Raw genomic sequence first — 22,081 nt, 5'->3', positions numbered from 1 at the left:
ATTATTTTGCGACGCTTTATTTATTGTCGATAAAATGTCCCAACGTAGTCGCATAATAGCAATGAATTAGCGACTTCATAGAGGCGTCGTAAATTTGCGACTATTTTACGTCTAAAATATTCGTCATCGTTAGTCCGTCGCAAAAGTGTCACAAAATAGTCACAAAAGTTTGCGACTATAAATTCAGTCACAAAAAGTAGTCCCAAACGCCGTGTTTTCGTGTAGTGCACTAATCCAAGTTTTTATTCTAAACTTAGCACACACTCTCGAATGTTTCAAAAATAGCATTTGTGAATATTGGAATTATTATTATATATATAATCATATTAGATAAATCCCAAAATTTTGATGCTTTTGCAATTTCGTTCTAAATAAAGTACTTGTAATGAACATGCAAGAAAAAAAATACGAAAAATGGAACGCCTAGTAAAAATAAGAAGCATGTGCATGTTCACGAAAATATCATATAATGGAATTACTCGAAAAACTTTAGTGCCAAGTTTGTTTGAAGAGAGATTAACAAGAGAAGAAGTTGGGTCAGAAGTGTAAATTGTAGAAGCCTTTGTAACTTGTAAGTCGTTGGAATAAACATAGTTAAGGTCTTCTTCTTGTTGAGTTTTCTATCGAGAGTCCTTCGTCCTCATTCTCCTCTCTTTCTAACATTAACTTTAATGGTAGCTCTACCTCATCATCCACAAACAATGGCGATTTCAAATTTGAGAAGAGCAAGAAAACACACGGAAGATATTCAAATATTCACGAACTTAAGGTTTTAGAGAAAAGTGAGAAGATTCTTGCGTCTGAACTCCGGAGTTTTCGGTTTGGTTGCCCTTGTAATAATAGTTCATTGGACCGGTCGGTTCAATATAATATCAGTTTAGCGTTTGGTTGGTTAAAAAAAGAATACTGTAAACATAAAACACATGTTCCACACATATGCGGATTTGTCTAGTCCACTCTGTTTTTTTCTTTTCTGGGACGTTACAATACAAAAACAGCTTGGACGAAAGCTTATCTTGTTCAACCAGTTTTATTCAAAGCTACTTTTTCCATTTTTCTTTTGGTGATGAGGTTCCATTAATTAGTCGCATAATGGGGTTTAAAGAGGAGATTTGTGAATGGTTACAAGCCAAACTGATCCCAAGAATTCTTCCTCCTTATCATCAAGTCCTATCACCGATGACGACGGTGTAAACTGATAAAAGTCTAGAACTGAAGAGAACCACCCTGGAGTCGAACATATGACTTCCCACGTATTAGCTCTCATCTCGTACCCATGAAGCACTTGCTTGTAATAGTATTTCTTCGATATTATCTCGCGCAACACTAAACACTTTCCATCGTAAGCCTCAAGGGACCAACAAATTAGCCTATTCTCGTCCAGTACTCCGTTCCGGATTTGCTTCACAAGGACCCACTTGGGATCACTAAGAATGTTCTCAAGTGCATAAACGTAAATTATTTTTTCCGTCGCCGATATCAAGGTTAAATTATTATCTGCTGCTGTGAACAACGTTTCAGCACAAAGTTCTTTCGGGAATCTGATCGGAATCGGTCTTGCTTTCTCTGTTTTAGGGTTAAAAGCTACGATGCATCCGTCGTTTCTTAACCAGTGAAGAGCTCCCTCCATATAAACAGGTTTTTTCATACGGTTATCGAGATTACTTGTACAACAAGTAAACATAGTTTCTGATAATTTCCATGAATCTCCTGCGTTAATCTCAAACTCATACGTTGTTTCATTGCCAATTCTCACCTCTTTTATGATCACTATTTTGAAACTCTGCGCGAACCCTAGTTGAGGACCTTGTCGATTAGAGAAAAACTTTGACCTAGAGTAATTCAAAAATCGAAAATTTTTTGTGAGAGGATTTAGGACGCAGAGACCATCGAGGAAGAGTAGAAGAAGGCCAGAGAAATAGCCCAAAAGATGACACGTCATCAAGGTTTGTTTGTTCTGGGTGACCAAGAATCGCCGTAAATGTGATAACAGAGAAAATGAGAGCCATGGGCTGCTTGCTGCTACGCATAGCAAACTGGATCTGATCCGAGAGAAGTATTCGGATTCAAAATTAGTGTTTTTGGATATATGAGACTGAAGAGATCTATTTGTGCATTGCATCATGGCCAGAGATCTGTGGTCTATTCTGAAGAGAATCTCTTCGAGGAGATGCCGAGGTAAGCTGTCCATCAGTCCATGACCGAAGAAATTAGGACTTTTCTTATTTCTTTGATGTCATTTTTTGTATTGATGCATTTATAGACGCAGTTAAGGAGACAGATTGGGCAAAGATATGTGCCACATAATTATCATATATTATAAAAAAGGTTTTTTTTTTTTAAGTTTTAGGTCTCCATATCAAGCGATCATTAAATAGTCTTTATTTGCTTTTTTTCTGTTGACTATGTTTGCAACTTAAAAAAACAAAAAATCTATGTAAAGTTAATTATTAATATATATATATATATATATTGCAATAAATATTAAATTTCAATATATTGTGAAATAAATTAAAATTGAAGGGCATAGTGACTAAAAAATAAACTAATTAATAAGTGCCAGCAAAGTAGGAATAGTGTGAGTTATTTTATTTTAATATGATAGATTTCAGATTCTAAATAAAGTACTTGTAAGTTGTAATGAACTTGCAAGAAAAGAATATGAAAAATGGAACCCCTAATAAAAATAAGAAGCATGTGCATGTTCACGAAAATATCATATGATGGAATGACTCGGAAAAACTTTAGTGGCAAGTTTGTTTGAAGAGATTAATAAGAGAAGAAGAAGTTGGGTTAGAAGTGCAAAATGCAGAAGTCTTTTTAAGTCGTTTTGGAATAAACATAGCTACATTTAAGGTCTGATCTTCTTGTTGAGTTTTGTATCAAGTACTACTTCCTCCTCATTCTCCTCTCTTTGTAACAGTTCTAATTTGTAAGTAAGTTTCATGGTAGTTTTTTTGAGCAAAGTTCTCACCGAGACGCAATCGTTTCGAGAAACTCTTTAAATCAGCTGGTGCAGTTATTTAGCTTTTCGCAATTGATTGCATCGTCCGGATCATAAAAGTTTTAAGAGTTTGATCCCCAGCTAGATTTTAGTAGTTGTTTAAATCGAAGGGTGTAACTTACATCTTATATAATTTATGAAAAGGTTTTTAACTAAGAAGATGACATTTGACCTGTTATCTATCTGACATCTATACACTTTTGTTGTTTAGACCTAATTAACTAAATTCTTTGGACCTCTAAAAACCCATAAAACAAAAAAAAAAAAACTCTTAACATTTTCTTTTTTCCCTTTTTCAATTAGGCCCCTTCCGATTTAAACCCATCATCTATCAGTTTATGTTTTCTTCCGGTCCGGTGATTTTGGATGACCTATGTCAATTTGTTTTTAAAAACCCATTTTCATTATCGTAAATAAAATTATAAGAATAGTAATATAAAAAATTATTTTCATAACATTTTCCACTTTCACATATAATAGTTTACTTCCTAAGAAACTCTATTATTATGACATTTGATATTATAATATTCTGCGGTTTGTCTTCTAAGTAGCTACGACAAAATAAATATTTGTTTTATTCAATTGCATTTATGATAAAGCTAAATAGACAGATCTAAAAATTCATTTCGGCATTGGAACAAAACTATTGCATTTTTATACTCAACCAAAACTTAGAGTAATTATTTATAACTTTATTTACTTGGATTCATTTTCATTATTAAATTTTTTTTAAAAAAAAATTTAATTTGTATTAGAATGTATAAAGGATAAATTATATTTAGGGATGTGATTGCATTTTTTACCTCACCAAAAATAAGCTGGTAAAATATATTTATTAAGTTCATTGTTGTTTACCTAAATTTCATATTTAGATTGTATTCATGTAAGTTATATTCCTAAATTACATATTTTTGTAGATGTCAGTGGTAGTATAAATTGTGCAAACGCAAGCAAGAAAATAAAAAGATGGAGAATGCTTAATATGTCTTGAAAAACTAAAGGGAGAAAAAACTATAAATACACTACTATGTAATCAAAAATTTCTTCACATGTTGAAATACAGTGAAACCTCTATAAATTAATAAACACTATAAATTAATAAATTTTGTTGGTCCCAAGTCGGGCCAGTGTAAAAATTAACAAAATTCGATAAGATAATAAGATAATAATTTTATTAAAATTTTCATGTAAAATATAGCCCAAATAATATCATAAATTTATAATCATGTAAATTAATATATATATGCTGATATAATAATGTATGTTTCTCCTAAAGCTCACTTCTATAGAACAATTGTAATGTTGTATTTTCAAACTATAATGATATAAAATATTCTATAACATGTCATAAAAATAGTTAAGTTTTTTAAAGTTTTCAACTTCTAGATATGCATCATTTACAATTTGATAATTTGACAGTCTATTAAAATTCGACAATCGATATTATTACTCATAAACTTGAATTTATGTATGTCATGTGTATAAGTAAATTTGTCTATAGTATTTGTAATTTATTATCAATAATGTTTTCTAAATAATACAAGTTCAATTTCTAAACCATGAAATTTACAACATCCGAAAGTCTAATTTTATTTCACTAAAATTGTCTCAATTCTTAATTTTTAAAAATTTAAACAATTAAAAATATATCTATAAATTAGTAATTATTAGTTTACACTATAAAATAATTATTATTAATTTATAGATAAATTAATATCATTATAAATTTTGGTCCCACCATTATTAATTTATAGAAGTTTTACTGTACTCTAATACTATATATAAAAAGAAAATTCAAGTAACCCCAAACGAAAGAACCCAAAAAAAATTGAAATGATCAGTATATTTTTAAAATCACTAAAATAACAATTCCTGAGTAAACAAATAGAAGAACTAATAATATCCAAATTACTAAAATTCAAAAACAATGTAAGCTAAATTCGTGCGTAGCACGGGATGACTTCTAGTTAATTATATATGTTCTATAATTTAATTAATTTTCAAAATAAAAAAAAAGTTCTGTTGTTTAGTGATTTCAAATAGTCGTTTTCTAATTTTTTTTTGTTTTTGTTTTTGTCTTTATATTGGTTATAGGTCTCTGAGTTCTGAATAATGTTGAAAGAAGTGACTTTGGACCACAATGTGTTTAAGGAAATAGGTTTCTTCTTTACAATGATGCATGCATTTGAGTTCTTCTCTCTCTTTTAAGTTTTAACAGATTAAGAAAACACATAACTTTTGATTTGTCGATGGATCTTGAAACAAAAATAATATCAAACTAAAATTTACAATGTATTAGACACATATATAAAAGAAAGATGGAGCTCTTCTTAAAAATTGTGACCAGATAGAACATTTGATCCAGTATATGTCTAAACTCTAAATTTAAAGGGTCTCACCAAAAGAGAAGGCCATTCTCTGAAGATCCTTGGGGAACACGTCACAAGCTTGGTTTTGGTTTTGGCTCCAAGGAAACGCAATGTTGGCGTTGAAATCTGTCTCTGATTTCACGTAAACCGGATTAGAGAGTAACGATTCATTCAGATACTCGTCAGACCATTTAATTTCTTCCAGACCGGGATTGTCGAGGTGGCTTGCGGTTCCACAGTTTGATTCCCAAGTAGGGTCTGTCACTTGTACATGATCTTCCCCAGAGATAGTGCTTGAAGTGTTGTCTGGAGGAGGAAGAAGAATAATCGAGGGTTTTACGCATATCTGCGTCTCAAAACCTGTAGTTGAGACAGAACCATCGGTGTTGAACTGCGTAGGGCTCACGGGCGAGAGCGAATTGACGATTGAAACAGAGTTGGTGTTTAACTTCTCAAACGCTAAGTAGTCTGAATAATCTGACGGTTCCTTGACAAAGAAGTCTTGATTAGTTTCTGAAGAGAAACTTGTGGAATTGTGGTTGTCGCTTCTGTTTGTGTCTTTATAAATCTCGGGGAGAGGTTTATGTGTAATAGGGTCTATACCTTTTTCCCTCAGCTTTTTCTTAATACACGAATTCCACAAGTTCTTGATCTCATTATCTGTTCTCCCAGGAAGCCTCGCAGCAATTTGTGACCATCTGATACAAAACAGGGGATTTCAGAAAAAAAAGAATACTCTGTTTTAGAAACAGAGCAAAAATTGTGATTGTTACCTGTTTCCAAGAACAGCGTGAAGCTCGACGATAAGATCCTGTTCCTCTGAAGAGAAAGCTCCTCTTTTTAAATCAGGTCTTAAGTAATTGATCCATCTGAGTCTACAGCTCTTTCCACATCTCTCGAGACCTATAGATTCAGAAAAATCCGGTTCTATAAATGGTTTGAGGAAGAAAAACACAATTTTAATAAGCTTTTTTCGGAGAAGAGAGAGTTTTTACCGGCGAGTTTAGGGACAGAACTCCAGCAACCATGGCCATGTTTGGTGATGTAACTAAGAAGCTTCCCGTCTTCTTCAGGAGACCAGAGACCTTTTCTCAGCTTTTGTTTGTAACAGCAAGAATGTCTCTTCATGTTCTTGCAATGCTTTAGAAAGGAACAATGGAGAAAAATTTTGGTTTTTGGTTTAATAGATTGAGAAAAAGGTTTTGAGAAAATGAAGTAAGAGATGTGCAGAGACCCATACATAAATAGAGAGGCTAGAACCGACGGAAATGAAAAAAGGAAACAAAGTCATTTTCAAAGAAGACTTTTGTTGAATTTTATGTTTTCTTTTTCTGTATGTAACTTTCAGAGAAAAGGGACAATATAATGTGCTTAGCTGTGGGACTATAGACTACTCATTGTTCAAGTCATGAGGCTCGTTTTTTTTTTCTTTTTGGCTATACAAAAATATTCTATCAAATTTTCATAATTCTTGTTCAAGTAAGTTTAACTATAGGTGCTATTGGACTTCTTGTTTGAACAACCGGTCATGTCACCAGTGTTAAATGCCTGGTATACCCAATTTAATTGTACTCGAAAAGTTTTTTTTCTTTTGAATTTAATGTTAAATTATATTCAAAAGAAAAATAAACGTTTTACAAAGTTTATGTGGAGAACTTTAAAACAGTTTGATATAAAATCATTCAGTAGAATCTAGCTGCAAACCAAACTTGGATGGATTGGTTTTGACCACCAGGAAGTGTACTGAGTCGGTTCCGTATATGCTTGTCTATTAGCTTGATCAAAAGCTATGCCGTGAGAGGATGTTCTCCATGCCTTCGTCCGTTTCTTTCTCTCCAAAACTAATTATTTTTCTCTTTTCGATCTGGTTTGGGATTACTCGATTGTCTCTAAGATATTGACTTTGAGGTTATTTTTGACAAATTTTATCGATATGTATGGTTATTAGAGTTTGAGGTTTATTTGTTTCTACGAAATTTACGATAATAGTTAGTTTTCGATGAGATTTATGATGAATATACGAGTTATTGATGACAAATAATAATTTCAAAAACATTCATTTAGAAAAGATTCTCTATAGTTTTTTGATCGGCTATGTTAATTAAAGTGGGAAGTAGAATTTGAACTTGTCCCTTTAGATGCAGTGGCGGACGCAGAAACTTATTTAACATGGGGCACAAAATAATTAATAAAATAATTAATTAAAATATAATAATAATATTATTATTTAAAAAATCCAAAACCAAAAAAATAAAACATTAAATAATTGTCATAACAAAAATATATTAAAAAGTCTTACAAAACTATTCTACGATGTTTCATATCTCGAAATCTTTTTATCACTATCTCATTTGTCACTTTATCTAAGTGCTCTTTTTCAATAAAACAAACCATACAATCATTTAAAAACTGATCACCCATTCGGTTTTGCAAGATAGTTTTCATAATTTTCATCGCAGAAAAGCATCTTTCGACTGTAGCAGTAGCAACAGGTAAAGTCAAAACCAACTTCAAAAGTCGATAAACAAGAGGATGCGAAAGATGTTTTTTTGTCTCCAACATTACACGTGCAAGATCTCCAAGACTCTCCAAATTAGCAAACCTTTTATCTTCACGGATATTATCGATGTAAATACGAAGTTGATGCTCAAGAGATATCCGCTCCACAGAACTAAAATCTTCCGGATAAAACTCAGATAACCTCACAAGTTTTGACTGGTTGGATATATTGCCATCATTGGTTTGCATTTTATTTGTATTGGATATATTGCCATCATTGGTTTGCATTTTATTTGTATTGGTTATTACATGTTTTCTTCTTTATCCTTGATAATATATAATTTGTTCATTCAAAATAACTGAGCCTTGAGAGAGGGAATCTCTTATACAGTGACTTGTTCATGGATGAACCAACAAGAAGAATGAAGTAGCTAGACAATTTATTTTTTGGTTTCAGAAAAATACCTACGTGTAATTTCCTATAATCAAACTCCGTAATAAATAAATGGGCTATTCAATTTATATATTGTATGATATCTTTTAGCGAAGCTGTCGATAAGTTGCTTCGTATTAATTTTTTTTTATATCAAACATACAAGCTTTTGACGAGTATCTTTTGCTTACAATAATATAATTTCTTCCCAATAATCATTATCATGACAATCATCCGCCGCCAGCCTTTCATTATATGAACGCGGTCAGATTTTGTAGAATGTGTTTTCTTTAATGGAGACAAAAGTTTTGCTATACTTTTTTCCCTCTTTAAGAGGATTCTTATGCTAAATTACAATTTCATAACTTATACGAAATTATGGTTTGATTTCTAACCTAAAACTAAATGGTAATGTGAGGAGTTATCCATATATCAGTATTTTATATTTTGTAAGGTGATAATTATTTTGGCTTTTTCATTTCTAACCGAGTCCCAATTTGTTTTGTGTTATATATATATACTAGTAATCACTCCATGTTACGCACGGGTTTAGTTTACGTTGTTTTTGGATATTTTTTTGTAATTTTTTTATCATCAACACCTTTTTTTCTTTTGCCTCAAAACACTATATCTTATTAAGTCGGTTCAAATATGATAGCCTCGTGAGCTAACCATTCTGGACCTGTGGATTTACATAGGAAAATAAAGATCCTCTTGCTGGAGCCGCTTTTGCAAGACGGACGACACAGACATTGTTCAATCTAGGTATACATCCAATAGAAAACATAGAAAACCTCATTTGATAAGACTGAAAAGAATCTAATTCCGAAGCTAACGCTGGCCAGTCTTTTGACTCATCTATGACACTTAAAATCTCTTGACAATTTGTCTCAAAATGAACCATATCATATCCCATAGAGAGAGCACTTTCCATAGCCCAGCATAGAGAGAGAGCATTTTCATTGAAAACATAAAACGACAACTAAATTAAAACAGAGGGAGTATTTCATTGTTATAGGAATCACATAAACTTTGTGAGAATTATAGATATGCAATCATTACATATTAATATATTTTCTTATATATGTAATATTTCTAAATACTATTATTAATCATTTATTGCATTACTATAAATATTATGAAAGTTACGAAAATGAGAGCTAATTAGTACAACATATGGGATTGATGAGAAAAAATAGAAAAGTTTGTCTCAAGTTTATAAAAATGCATTATTGAGAATTAATAACTAAAATTGTCTATTTTTTAAATATATATTCAAAAGTTATATATTATAAATAAAGATCTTTGAACGGGCATGTTAGCTAATCAAATCAAGAATTTAAACATATATTCACTTCTCTCTTTAAACAGAAATATGTACAGTTATCTCTTTATCAAAAAAATATATTCAATTCTCATTTAGTTATTTAGATATTATATATTAAAATATACTTTAGTTTAATTTGAATGGATTGAAAATAAAATAAATAATGTAATATCAAAATCATGTGAATTATTTATATTAAAGTGTGGAAATAAAACAGCCAATTATTACTCGACATTATCCTATACAACCCATATATATATATATATATATATACATATTATAATCTTATATCCTTAAACAATTTAATCATCAAATTATTTGTTAAGCGAAAATTTTATTATGTAAATTCAATTGAATAAATTTGTTACACTAAAAATTAAAAGAAACAAAATGACACTTGTGAAAGAAAAGAACATCAAATGACAATCTTTTGCAGTTTTCCAAAAGAAAATTTTACTTTATTATTAGATGATATAATATAGTAAGATTTCTTTCAACTTTTAGTCTAAGAATCTAGCGTCCAACATCATGATATATTAAAATTCTTTTAAAATCAAATACACATGACATTATTTATTTTTTTATAAATATTTTAAAATGATTGCATAAATCAGCAGAAGATGAACAATAAAAAAAATTTACATAAGAAAAAAATATTCAAGACTTAGTAAGACAATATTTCTTCTAAAGTCAGGAACTTCCCGAAAACGGATGATCCGAAGAACGATACTATTGTTACCGGTGTTTTGTTGTTCGTTGGAGATTGAATCGAGGATAAAATAGAAAGTAAATATTTTAGTTTTCACAATAGTCTGAAAGAGGATGTGTTTGTATGGTAATAGATTGTTTTTAGGAAACTAAATTTTTTCTCAACTTTTGCTAAGGAGATGACACTTGGCTTACTCTATTTCTGACACCTGTATTTTTTTGTTTTGACCTAACTAACTACAGGCCCATAAAACAAAAAAAGGGTATTTTGCATATACACCCACTTTTCTACAAAGTAATATCACCTACACCCACTTCTAGCTATTGCTATAAATTTTATATGTTTATTGACTATACTACCCTCTAATTTAAACTTTATTAACAACAATACATCTAACTACTATTTTACAATTCTTCTCTCTTCCTCTATTATCTCCATCTCTCTAATATTTTCTCTCTCCTTCGCCCACTCTATCAAAACACCAATAGCCAGTTTCACTCATTCCTCTCCCTGACCTGTAACTTCTTCTCCTTCCATGGCTTCTCTAATTGTCTCTATCTCTTTCTTTCTCTCATTACCAAACTCAACCATTTCTTCTCCATCCTCTTGTCTCTCTTTTATCTCATACACTTTCATTTTTCAATCTTCTTATCCATCCTCTCTTTATCTCTCATCCTCAAACTATAATTAGATTGATGTTTGATTTGAACAATAAATAAGTGAATGATGCTTTTCAGATGTAGAAAAGTTTAATTTTGGATTTTAGGTGTTTTTGGTGGATGTAATTTGGTGGGAGTTAGAGAATTTGCAATTTAGGTTGCTGATTCAGTTATGATTTGTGAAATTATTCTTTTATAAAGAGAATACTTTCCTCAAGTTAGACTATCAAACTTTGTTCAATAGTAAAACCATATTACCGAATCCATGATAAGCAATCTATGTGGTTATAGTTTAGGATTTAGAGTTTCAATGTTTAGGATTTATGGTTTAAATGCATAGGCCAATAATTTCCTTTTAATTTGAACACATTGATCATATATATCCATGTGGTCATAGTTTGGCGGATACGCTTGGATGTTCATAAAAAAAATTAAAAAAAATGTTTTAATGTAAATAATAGTAAAACCATATTACCAAATCCATGATAAGCAATCCATGAGGTCGTAGTTTAGGATTTAGGTTTTAAATGCATAAACCCAATAATTTCTTTTTAATTTGAACACTTTGATCATATATATATCCATGTGGCCATAGTTTGGTGGATATGCTTGGATGTTCATAAAAAAAATAAAACAAAAATATTTTGATGCAAACAATAGTAAAACTATATTGCCGAATCCATGATAATCAATCCATGTGGTCATAGTTTAAGATTTAGAGTTTAAATGTTTAGGATTTAGGGTTTAAATGCATAGCCCAATAATTTTCTTTTAACTTGAACACCTTGATCATATATATCTATGTGGTCATAGTTTTGTGGATACACTTGGATATTCATAAAATATATATATATATATATATATATATATATTTGATGCAAAAAATAGTAAAATCATATTACCGAATCCATGATAAGCAATCCATGCGGTCATAGTTTAGGATTTAGGGTTTAAATGCACAGCCCAATAATTTCCTTTTAACTTGAACACCTTGATCGTATATATCCATGTGGTCATAGTTTTGTGGATACACTTGGATGTTCATAAAATATATATATATATATATATATATATATATTGATGCAAACAATAGTAAAATCATATTACCAAATCCATGATAAGCAATCCATGCGGTCATAGTTTAGGATTTAGGGTTTAAATGTTTAGGATTTAGGGTTTAAATGCATAGCCCAATAATTTTCTTTTAACTTGAACATCTTGATCATATATATCCATGTGGTCATAGTTTGGTAGATACACTTGGATGTAGAAAAAAATATAATTATAATCTACTAATTCAAAAAAAAAAATAGCAATATACATCTTAAAATATAGAAAAAATATAATTATAATCTATTGTATAAAAATGAACAGATAAAATTTTGATAATAACTAACTAAAATGTCACAACAAAGAAAAGAATAAAAAGGGAGATAGAAAACAAAAAAAAAACATAGAAGAAAACAAGAAAAAAAAAGAGAAAGAGGAAAAATACAAAAAGAATTGTCTGTTGTTATTTTCTCTCTCCTTCGCCCACTTACCTTCTATTTATCTGAGGACAAAAATGTAAAAGGGACATTGACACATAAGCATAAAACAAGAGAAAGTATAAGGAGTTTGCAAAGTGGATTTTCCTGAAACAACTCAACACCAAAGTGGGTGTGGGTGGTGCTATTTTCCCAAAAAAGAACCATATGTATTTTCTTCCTTCTTTAATTAGAAACATATGCAACCCCCAAGAATCTAAAGCCACCTTATATCAGTCTGTGGATGGTTTCATCTTGGAACTATATACCAACATTTAATTAAATTTATAGGTTTGAATTCTTGGGTTTAATTTATGTGTTTGAATCTTATATAATTTTCACGGACACAAACGGAATCAAATTTAAGAAGGAGAAAAGATTAAAATCAAATATTAATGATCATAAATTCGCAAGTGTTTCAAAATAATAAGTTAAAAATGAGAAGTATATAAACAAAAATGAAAATTGAGGAAAATAGTGGGTATAAGGCAATGCATAAAATGATGGTATTATGTCAAATCAAAACATAACTGATTATGTTCATAATTAATTCTAAAATTTCTATTATGAAAACTTCTAAATTTTATATAATTCAAAAATAACATGACGTTTGAAATAATAAGTGTGAATCAAACAAAATAATTATAGAATTAGATCAAAATCAACTCATAATCTTACATAATTTTCCAGAAAGCAAGTTCAAAATTTTAATTTTATATAAATAACGTTTGAAATAATAAGTGTGAATCAAACAAAATAATTATAGAATTAGATCAAAATCAACTCATAATCTTACATAATTTTCCAGAAAGTAAGTTCAAAATGTTAATTTTATATAAACAATTTTAAAAAATTTAAACTAATTTACTTAAATAATACCTACCCACCATCTTACTTAAATTTGATTCCGTTTGTGCCTGTGAAAATAATATAAGATTCAAACACATAAATTAAACCAAAGAATTCAAACCTATAAATTTAATTAAATGTTGGTAAATAGTTCGAAGATGAAACCAACTACAGACTGATATAAGGTGGCTTTAGATTATTGGAGGTTGCATATGTTTCTGATTAAAGAAAGAAGGAAATACATATGGTTCTTTTTTTTTGGTTTTATGGGCCTGTAGTTAATTAGGTCCAAACAAAAAAAATACAGGTGTCAAAAATAGAGTAAGCCAAGTGTCATCTCCTTAGCAAAAGTTGAGAAAAACCTTTTCATATTATGTAAGATATATATATATCAGTTTTAGGATCTGTAGGCTAAATTTAAATTCTAGTCTTTAGGATTTAAGTATAGTCTTAATTGATACTATGGATCGGATGCTTCAGCCGTTGGAATTAAGCTTTTCTAGTGACATTCAATGTGACTGACCCTAGAATTTCACAACTAGACAGAGCAACACTTGAATATTATTTGTACATTTCAATCTCTAATATGCATACTTCAATGTTGAATGTAGTGGTGGGCAAAAAAACCGTAATCCAAAAAACCGAACTAAACCAAATCGAAATAAATGGTTTGGTTTGGTTATGGTTTAGTCTAAAAATATATTTGGTTGTTATATTTATTAACTAAATGGTTTAAGTTTGATTTGGTTAAAAACTGTAAATCCGAATGGTTTTTTTGGTTTCTAATGAAAATTTGGAATACCTATATATAAGTATATATGTGCAGTTTATATTATATTTAATAATATCTTTAAGATTATTTTTATTGGATTTATAGTTATTTGAATTATTTTCTTTGGATTTTACTTTTTAAATTATTTGGAAGCTTTGGATTTACGAAACTAGATTTAGATTATGTTTCGGTTCTCATTAAAGATAAAATGTAACTTCACAAATGTATTTATACTAGGAGCTGAGACTAAGTAAAAGAAAGCTTAATTCCAACTAACTAACTATATAACATTAAATGCTAATATTCCCCTCTCAAGCTGAATTTACAGAAAGTAAGAAGAGGCTTGATGTAAATAGTCTCTGCAAGATCAAATGAAATTGTGCTTGTTGTGAGGTTTTGTTAAGATTTCAGCCAGTGGTTCTTAGTTGCAACATGCAGAACTTTCAGGAAACTGTTCTTGATCTAATCCTGGGTAGTGTGACAATCAATCTCCATGTGCTTGGTTCTTTCATGGAAGACTGAATTATTCGCAATATGCATTGCAGATTTGTTGTCACTAGAAAAGCTTGCCCTGCAGGTTGGAGGTTGGTGCAAATCCTTTATCATCTGATGAAGCCAGAGTAGCTCCTTTGTAGCCTGTGCCATGCTCATGTATTCTACTTCAGTACTGCTGAAGCTAAAAAAATCCTGCTTTTTGGATTTCCACAAGATCAAAGAAGTCCCTAGAAAAACACATATGCCAGTGACAAACCTTCGTGAGTCTTTGCATGTTTCTCAATATGCATCTGAGAACACATTCAAGCATAAATCAGTAGAAACAGAGTAGAACAGTCCCATCTCAAAAAAAAATTTGTCCTTAGGCGTATAGTTTTTTTGGGACATTTTTCTGTATATAATTTTTTTTCTTTTTTTGGACCCCAAATGCTTAAACTTTTCTGAAAAAAAAAATTTGTCCCATGGCCACCGTCCCTCTCGCCCTAGCTTTAAGCCGGGCCTAGAACATCCCTTGACTTGGATCATTCTTCAAGTATTTGAGAACATGATGAGCAGCCTGAAGATGGACGTCTGTAGGGCACGAAAAGAACTGACTCAAGTGGTTAACAACAAATGTAATGTCGGGTCTTGTAATACAAAGGTACAATAATCTCCCAATTAGTTCTATGTGTGGTGTAACATCAGGAGCATGATGACTGTATCCTATTGATTAAGAATGCATCAGTCAAGACACAATCACTCCAATATGCAATAGGAACATAAGACTGAAACAACAAAGCTCTGGCTACATTTAATAAATGTTGATGCTTTCTTTCCAGTACAAAGTTTTGCTGTAGACTATATGCACATGAGAATTGATGAACCATGCCATGTTGTCTAACAATGTCAGGAAATTCCAATTCAGGAGCATTATCTGTTCTTATTGCTTTAATAACATAATTATATTGAGTCTTAACATACTGAATAAAAGCTGAAAATGTCTAGAAACATTACTTTTATTTCTCATCATGTAAATCCAAGTAGATCGAGTACAATCATGTACAATTGTGAGAAAATATTTATAACCCTCTACATATTCGATAGAGAAAGGATCTCAAACATCTAAGTGAATTAAATCAAATGGAGAAGTAGACAAACGATTATGAGACTCAAATGGTAGATGTCTTTGTTTACCTAATGGACATATAGAACAATGCGATGGGAAAGACAAACCAGATTTGGTAATATGTATAACATCAGAAAGTTGTTGTCACTTGTTGGTAGACAGATGTCCTAGGCATTGATGCCACAGATGTCCATCCACCAGCAATGATCCAGAGAAATTCACAGAAGCAGAAGTCTGAGATATGGCGAGAGATGATGCATCCGGTTGTAGAATGTACAGATTGTGCATTAGAGTTCTTTTACCAATCGTCAAGCCCTGAATAAACTCCTGAATGATGCAAGAATCAATGTAAAAATGTGCATAACAATGATAATGTTTTAATAAAGAGCTAACATGATATTAAATTGAATATGAAAGATGACACATGTAAAACATCAGTTAATACAAGAGATGATGACAATTGGACAGTGCTTGTATGTGTGATATCAACCCTAGTATCATTTGGGAGAGAAACAGTAACTCTAGAAACCAGAACAGTACCACCAAATAATGACATAACAGAACACACATGAGTAGTGGCTCCACTATCAATTATCCAAGAACCATGAAAAAGGTTCGAATATAAGGATGAAATTAGACATTGATGTTGAAATGTAAGGATATTATTTTCTGAACAAAGATAGGTTGATGGAAAAGGAATAATACCAGAAGTGGATTGGACGGCCATAATACCATGTTCAGTAACAGAAGCAGCAGATGGAGAAGGAGTCGGACTCTCTGAAACTTGAACATGTGATGTTAGATGTTTAATGAGATCTTGTACCTGAGCAGTCATCATATTGCTTAAATCCAAGCTAGAGACTGTAGAAGCTGACACAGCTGAAGAAGAAGTTGTTATGTGACCACTCATCGGGCCTTGACCACTCAACGGGCCACTCATAACATTTGCCACTGTATGTGGATGTTTCTGACTCTGGGATTGTCCTCTAGGCTGTAATGGAGCAGGATATCTCTGAGACTGATAGTTAGAGAGAGAGCTCTTGAAGCCTGGAGGATAACCATGTAACTTAAACATTTGTAGATAACATGTCCCGACTGACCACAATATGTACAAACTGGTTTTGGTGGTCGTGATCATTATCCACCTTGAACTACATAGGCCATATTATCAATCAGACCTTGATATTCTTGAGAAGGTAGAATAGCTGGTCCTGTACTCTGGAAAACAACATTATCTGATCGAGGAAGAGGATTAATAGTATGTTGCCTTTCGTCCTGAGTAACTATATTAAAAACAGTCTCGATTGTTGGTATCGACTGCAACAACAGAATGTGTTTCCTTATAGCATCATAGGACTCATTTATTTTTACCCCATAAGAAACTTTGTTACTCTACCCCTCTGTTGCAACTTCTCCCACAAAATAGCAGTATTGCATTCACACTTCCCGCAAGTACACACCGAAAGATCAACATAGTTCTTGTATTCCTTCAAGAGAGTTACAAGACGAGTGTAATAAGTACTAACATCAGATGCACCCTGCTGAACATTGTTCAGACGTTGCTCAATCTCAAATTCTCGTGGTGCATCATCTTGTTTAAAGCGAGCCAGCACATTTTTTCAAATACCTTCAACCGTAGGTATGAACAACAAGCTTTGACTAATCTCTTTACTAACTGAATTCATTAGCCAAGTAGAGACCATGTCGTTACATCTGGACCAAGATCCAAAATCCCTATGATCAAGAGATGGTTTCAAGATAGTACCATCAATGAACCCGAGTTTATTGCAAACATTCAGCCTTAAACGCACTGAACGATGCCAAGAAATAAACTATGCTCCGGTGTTAAGATGATCTGAAACAAGTATGAGCCCAGCGTGATCCGAGCTAAGGAGAAAATAAGGATTCTCATACTGATTTGTTGTGTAATTCGTACTAGAATTCGTAGATTCCGTCAGATAAAAAATCGATGAACTAATTTCATAAAGTAAAAAACGTAAAACTGAAACTGGGGATGCTAAATTGGAGATCGATGAACTCAAACACCTAACTGATTAAACAAAGATACCAACCAAGATTGCAACAAATTACCAAAAAGAAGCACTAACCAGCTCAACAATGGCGAACAACAACCTCCCAAAGAAGAGAGCGATGAAACAGGGATATGGGTTACTCATTGATACGAATCGGTGCTCTGAAAAAGATGTAAGATAGATCGCTAGATGCAGAATCGAGAGGCAAAGCTTAGACAAAGACAAACTGAAACAATTCGAAGAAGCGGAAGTTCAAGATTCTCGAGATTTTTTTTTCTGTTAGACGTTTTCTTGAGAAACGAATGAAAAAGAAACATTTTGCTCTGATACCATATTAACACTTTGTAAATGACAAAATAATTTTTTTATTAAAGATATAATGAAACTTTACAAATGTATTTATACTAGGAGCTGAGACTAAGGTGTTGACTGGTTCTCCCGCTACCTCCCGCAAATGCTGCAAACCACTCCAATCATACAAACCGCTTCCAATCGCTTCCAACCGCTTCTAATCGCTCCTAACCACTGAATTCTAAAAGCTGCTTCCCGCAAGTGTTTGCGGTTGTGGGCGAAATCAAAAATACTAAAATATTTTTTTCTTATATCATAACCATTGTACCCATTAAAGATGAGTACAAATACGATTGAGAAGATTATAATATAAAAAATTACAAGAAAATAAGATTCCAATTAACAAAAAAACCGGAAAACTTTATGTAAAACTATTGGCACATTGCACATACGTTAAAAAAAAATCTAAATAAATATAACATTTTATCAAAAGTTTAAGAAAATAAGATTATTTGTAAATATATTAAAACAAATCACCAATGACTCTTTTCAACTCTTTAATAGTTAATTTACCTTGGCCTTGTAATTCTATGTGAGGAACTTATTTAGTGTGTGAGATTTAGCAAATAAGATCTATAATCTAAAGCATATGTTTTGTCATTTATCACATTACTTGATTAAATTTTGGGTGAAAAGCCAAATGTATAAAGTAATAAATGTTTCAATATGAAATTTATTTATTTTTTGTATAATTATTTTAGTATTTTTAATGATTTTTAATTATAAATCAAATTTAATAAGTTTTTAGTTTTTTTAAACATTTATATAATTATATATTATATTTATTATGTTTTAACCGCTAATGCAACCATTGGTCAACCAGTCGTAAAACTCCCGCAAATGCACCCATCTTAAAATGTTAAACTAATCATTCAAAACGCTTAATAACACTTGAAACCGCAGTTCTCCGCTTCCGCAATCTCTCGCAACCGCAACCGCAAACGCTGCGTTTGAACCATTCAGGCCCTAAGTAAAAGAAGCATAATCCCAACTAACTAATTATATAACATTATATGCTAATAAGGGTCAGTTTGGTGGTAGGAACAACACTCGTGTAGCAAATGTACGATGATTTACGTTAGTCAAAAGAAAATTATAACGGTAGAATATAATAAAGAGATAAATGAAAAGAAAATTATGCATGAATATAGGAATCCATTCATATGATTTGTGCCAAAAAGTCACCTTTCTGAACACGAACGAATAGTTTCCTCCATGCTTAACATGCATTGCATTGGAATAGTCAAATAGAGATGCTATGAGCTGGTCGATCAAGTCAACTGTTCAATAACTCGTTATAATATTTTTTTTGCTTTTTCTCGGTATATGTAATTTATAAGCTAATCCTCACTATCGTTTTAGATTGTCTTTGACGTATAAGATCGGCAGAGCCAATAAAATCTGAAGAAATATTAAATTAAATATATAAAGCAACTAAGGCCCCGATTGGTAACGACTGTTATTTGTGATTGTAGAAATTTTGACTGTAAAAATTTGGCTGTATAGAATTTGGCTGCAGAGACTTTCGCTGTAGATACTTTAACTGTTAAAATCTGATTGTTAAAAAAAAATTTTAAAAACTGTGACTGTAATTTTATTAATAACAAAATTTTAAGAAAAATATAAAGGTGATGAAAAAAATAATAAATTTGTGAAGAAAAGTGAATGTCAAAAGAAAGAGAAAAAAATGCTGATAATTAATTTTAAAAAAAAATTCGTGTAAAATATATATATAAAAATCATATATAATTTTTAATTATAATAGAGGAAGAAAAAAAAAGTTTTTTAAATTTGTTGGTTTAACAGCGTCATTTTGAAGCTTTAAAAAATAAAAAGAAATAAAGAAGAAAAAAATTAAAATGACCGTAGAAACTTTAAAAAGTAAAAAAGTCATTAAAACTTAATTGACAAATAAAATACTTTTAAAACTTTTAAATAATTTTAAAATCTTAAAAATTTTCACCAATCAGAGCCTAAATATTGAATATTGATAGCTTTTGAACCGAATAAAAAGTTATACAGAGATACATGAAGGGATCGTTGTCATTATCACTACCACAAAACTTTAACATCATTCACCGACAAATGGAAAACATCGGGCTGTTCACTTCATTAACACGCATTTCATGTCTTATTACTCGTATGGTTGTTTGCACACACAAAAAAAAAAGTTGTTCAAAAAAAAAAAAAAAAAGAATTACTCGTATGGTTGTTTGCACACACAAAAAAAAAAGTTGTTCAAAAAAAAAAAAAAAAAGAATTACTCGTATGGTTGTTTGCACACACAAAAAAAAAAGTTGTTCAAAAAAAAAAAAAAAAAGAATTACTCGTATGGTTGTTTGCACACACAAAAAAAAAAGTTGTTCAAAAAAAAAAAAAAAAAGAATTACTCGTATGGTTGTTTGCACACACAAAAAAAAAAGTTGTTCAAAAAAAAAAAAAAAAAGAATTACTCGTATGGTTGTTTGCACACACAAAAAAAAAAGTTGTTCAAAAAAAAAAAAAAAAAGAATTACTCGTATGGTTGTTTGCACACACAAAAAAAAAAGTTGTTCAAAAAAAAAAAAAAAAAGAATTACTCGTATGGTTGTTTGCACACACAAAAAAAAAAGTTGTTCAAAAAAAAAAAAAAAAAGAATTACTCGTATGGTTGTTTGCACACACAAAAAAAAAAGTTGTTCAAAAAAAAAAAAAAAAAGAATTACTCGTATGGTTGTTCAAAGAAAAAAAAAGAAGTTTTTCTACCCGTATTTGTTTCATGATTAATCCTTCCATTCAACTTTATAGATAAGTTTAGGTTTACGCATACTTTTATTTTGACGATTTAAGATATATATATTACGCACTAATAATATATACTGGTTAATTTTTTTTGTTCCTTATCAACCATGCAATTAAATAAAAATATTTTTATGATAAGTCTATTCCGGAAAAGCCGAGTTCAACACAATTTCATCTTTAAATTAGTTTTGACTAAGCATCATAAACATTTTAGATAATATATCAAAAACATTCCGTCACAATTTCAAAGTTTTTTTTTTTTTTCACATTCCGTCACAATTTCATAGTTTTTTTTCTTTTTCTTTGAAACATAATATATCAAATGCAAACCCTCACGATGATTATTCTAAATATACTTTTAGAAATTTCAAATTATAATATACGTGATCGTAAAAACTATTCGAAGACACAAGACTTGCATATTTTACAAGTTAGGAATAAACTTGTAAAAAAACTGTTTTTGTTTGGGAGGGTTATTGTAGAAAAACCCTATGCATATGCCACAATATTATGAATTGTATGTATACTCAATTTACGATCTATACGGAAGTTATGTTAACTGACTTCCAAATCACTATCTTTCTCATTTTTCTTGATCTTGAACATTAATTTACGTACCAAATTTAGGATTTTCTTTTTGTCTGAGAATTTATTGTAATCTAGAAGAAGAATTTTTGAACATGATGAAGATTAATTTTCTTCACTCAGTTTAGACATGAATACTGTCGCTTAGCTTATCGAAATAGATAGAAAATATAGTTCATGTCTTTCTAGAATAGAAAACAAATTCGTGTATTATTATGGAAACATTGATGTATTTAAATAGAATGTTCTTTTCATTCTTTTAAAAATCATGATTAAAAACATGTTACGTAATTCAATTTCATTACATGCGTTCATCCCATTTTTTTTTTTTTTTTGAACCGACGAGCAATGGGTGGTTGCGTCAATAACGCAAAGGTTTGTTGTTAATGTTGAAATGGAGCTCCTTCATTTTAGGAACAAACAGAGGACGAGGACGACGTTACACAATCAGACTCAGTTTCTTAACATATTTAACGGATCCATTTACTCTTCTTATGTTCTTGTTTATTCACAACAAGATAAGAAGAAATATAAAAAAAAAATTCATAACTAAAAATCGGAAAAAGAAAAAAAAAAAAAAAAAA

At 30.7% G+C, this 22,081-nt stretch overlaps 1 protein-coding gene and 1 pseudogene across 1 annotated transcript; both read right to left on the bottom strand.

The window, feature by feature from the left end:
- Positions 1,032 to 2,191, bottom strand: LOC104787440 (annotated as a pseudogene).
- LOC104787439 (transcription factor MYB86-like) lies at positions 5,246 to 6,562 on the bottom strand. The gene is made up of 3 exons (XM_010513025.2): positions 6,369 to 6,562; positions 6,147 to 6,276; positions 5,246 to 6,071 (listed from the first exon to the last, which is right to left on the bottom strand). The coding sequence occupies exons 1-3, from the start codon at positions 6,499 to 6,501 to the stop codon at positions 5,390 to 5,392; spliced, it is 945 nt and encodes a 314-aa protein (XP_010511327.1). The 5' UTR covers positions 6,502 to 6,562; the 3' UTR covers positions 5,246 to 5,389.

This window comes from Camelina sativa, chromosome 5, assembly GCF_000633955.1.
Source record: "Camelina sativa cultivar DH55 chromosome 5, Cs, whole genome shotgun sequence".
NCBI classification, from domain to species: domain Eukaryota; kingdom Viridiplantae; phylum Streptophyta; class Magnoliopsida; order Brassicales; family Brassicaceae; genus Camelina; species Camelina sativa.
The sequence above is the reverse complement of the archived record's forward strand: the minus strand, read 5'-3'. Positions and strand labels throughout refer to the sequence as shown.

What these genes read in the sequence shown, in the direction of transcription:
- LOC104787439 (XM_010513025.2), bottom strand. Translation starts at nt 6,501, where the DNA reads ATGAAGAGACATTCTTGCTGTTACAAACAAAAGCTGAGAAAAGGTCTC. An exon ending in TTCTGTCCCTAAACTCGCCG is followed by an intron (nt 6,277 to 6,368) that starts GTAAAAACTCTC and finishes CTGAATCTATAG; the next exon opens with GTCTCGAGAGATGTGGAAAG. An exon ending in CACGCTGTTCTTGGAAACAG is followed by an intron (nt 6,072 to 6,146) that starts GTAACAATCACA and finishes GTTTTGTATCAG; the next exon opens with ATGGTCACAAATTGCTGCGA.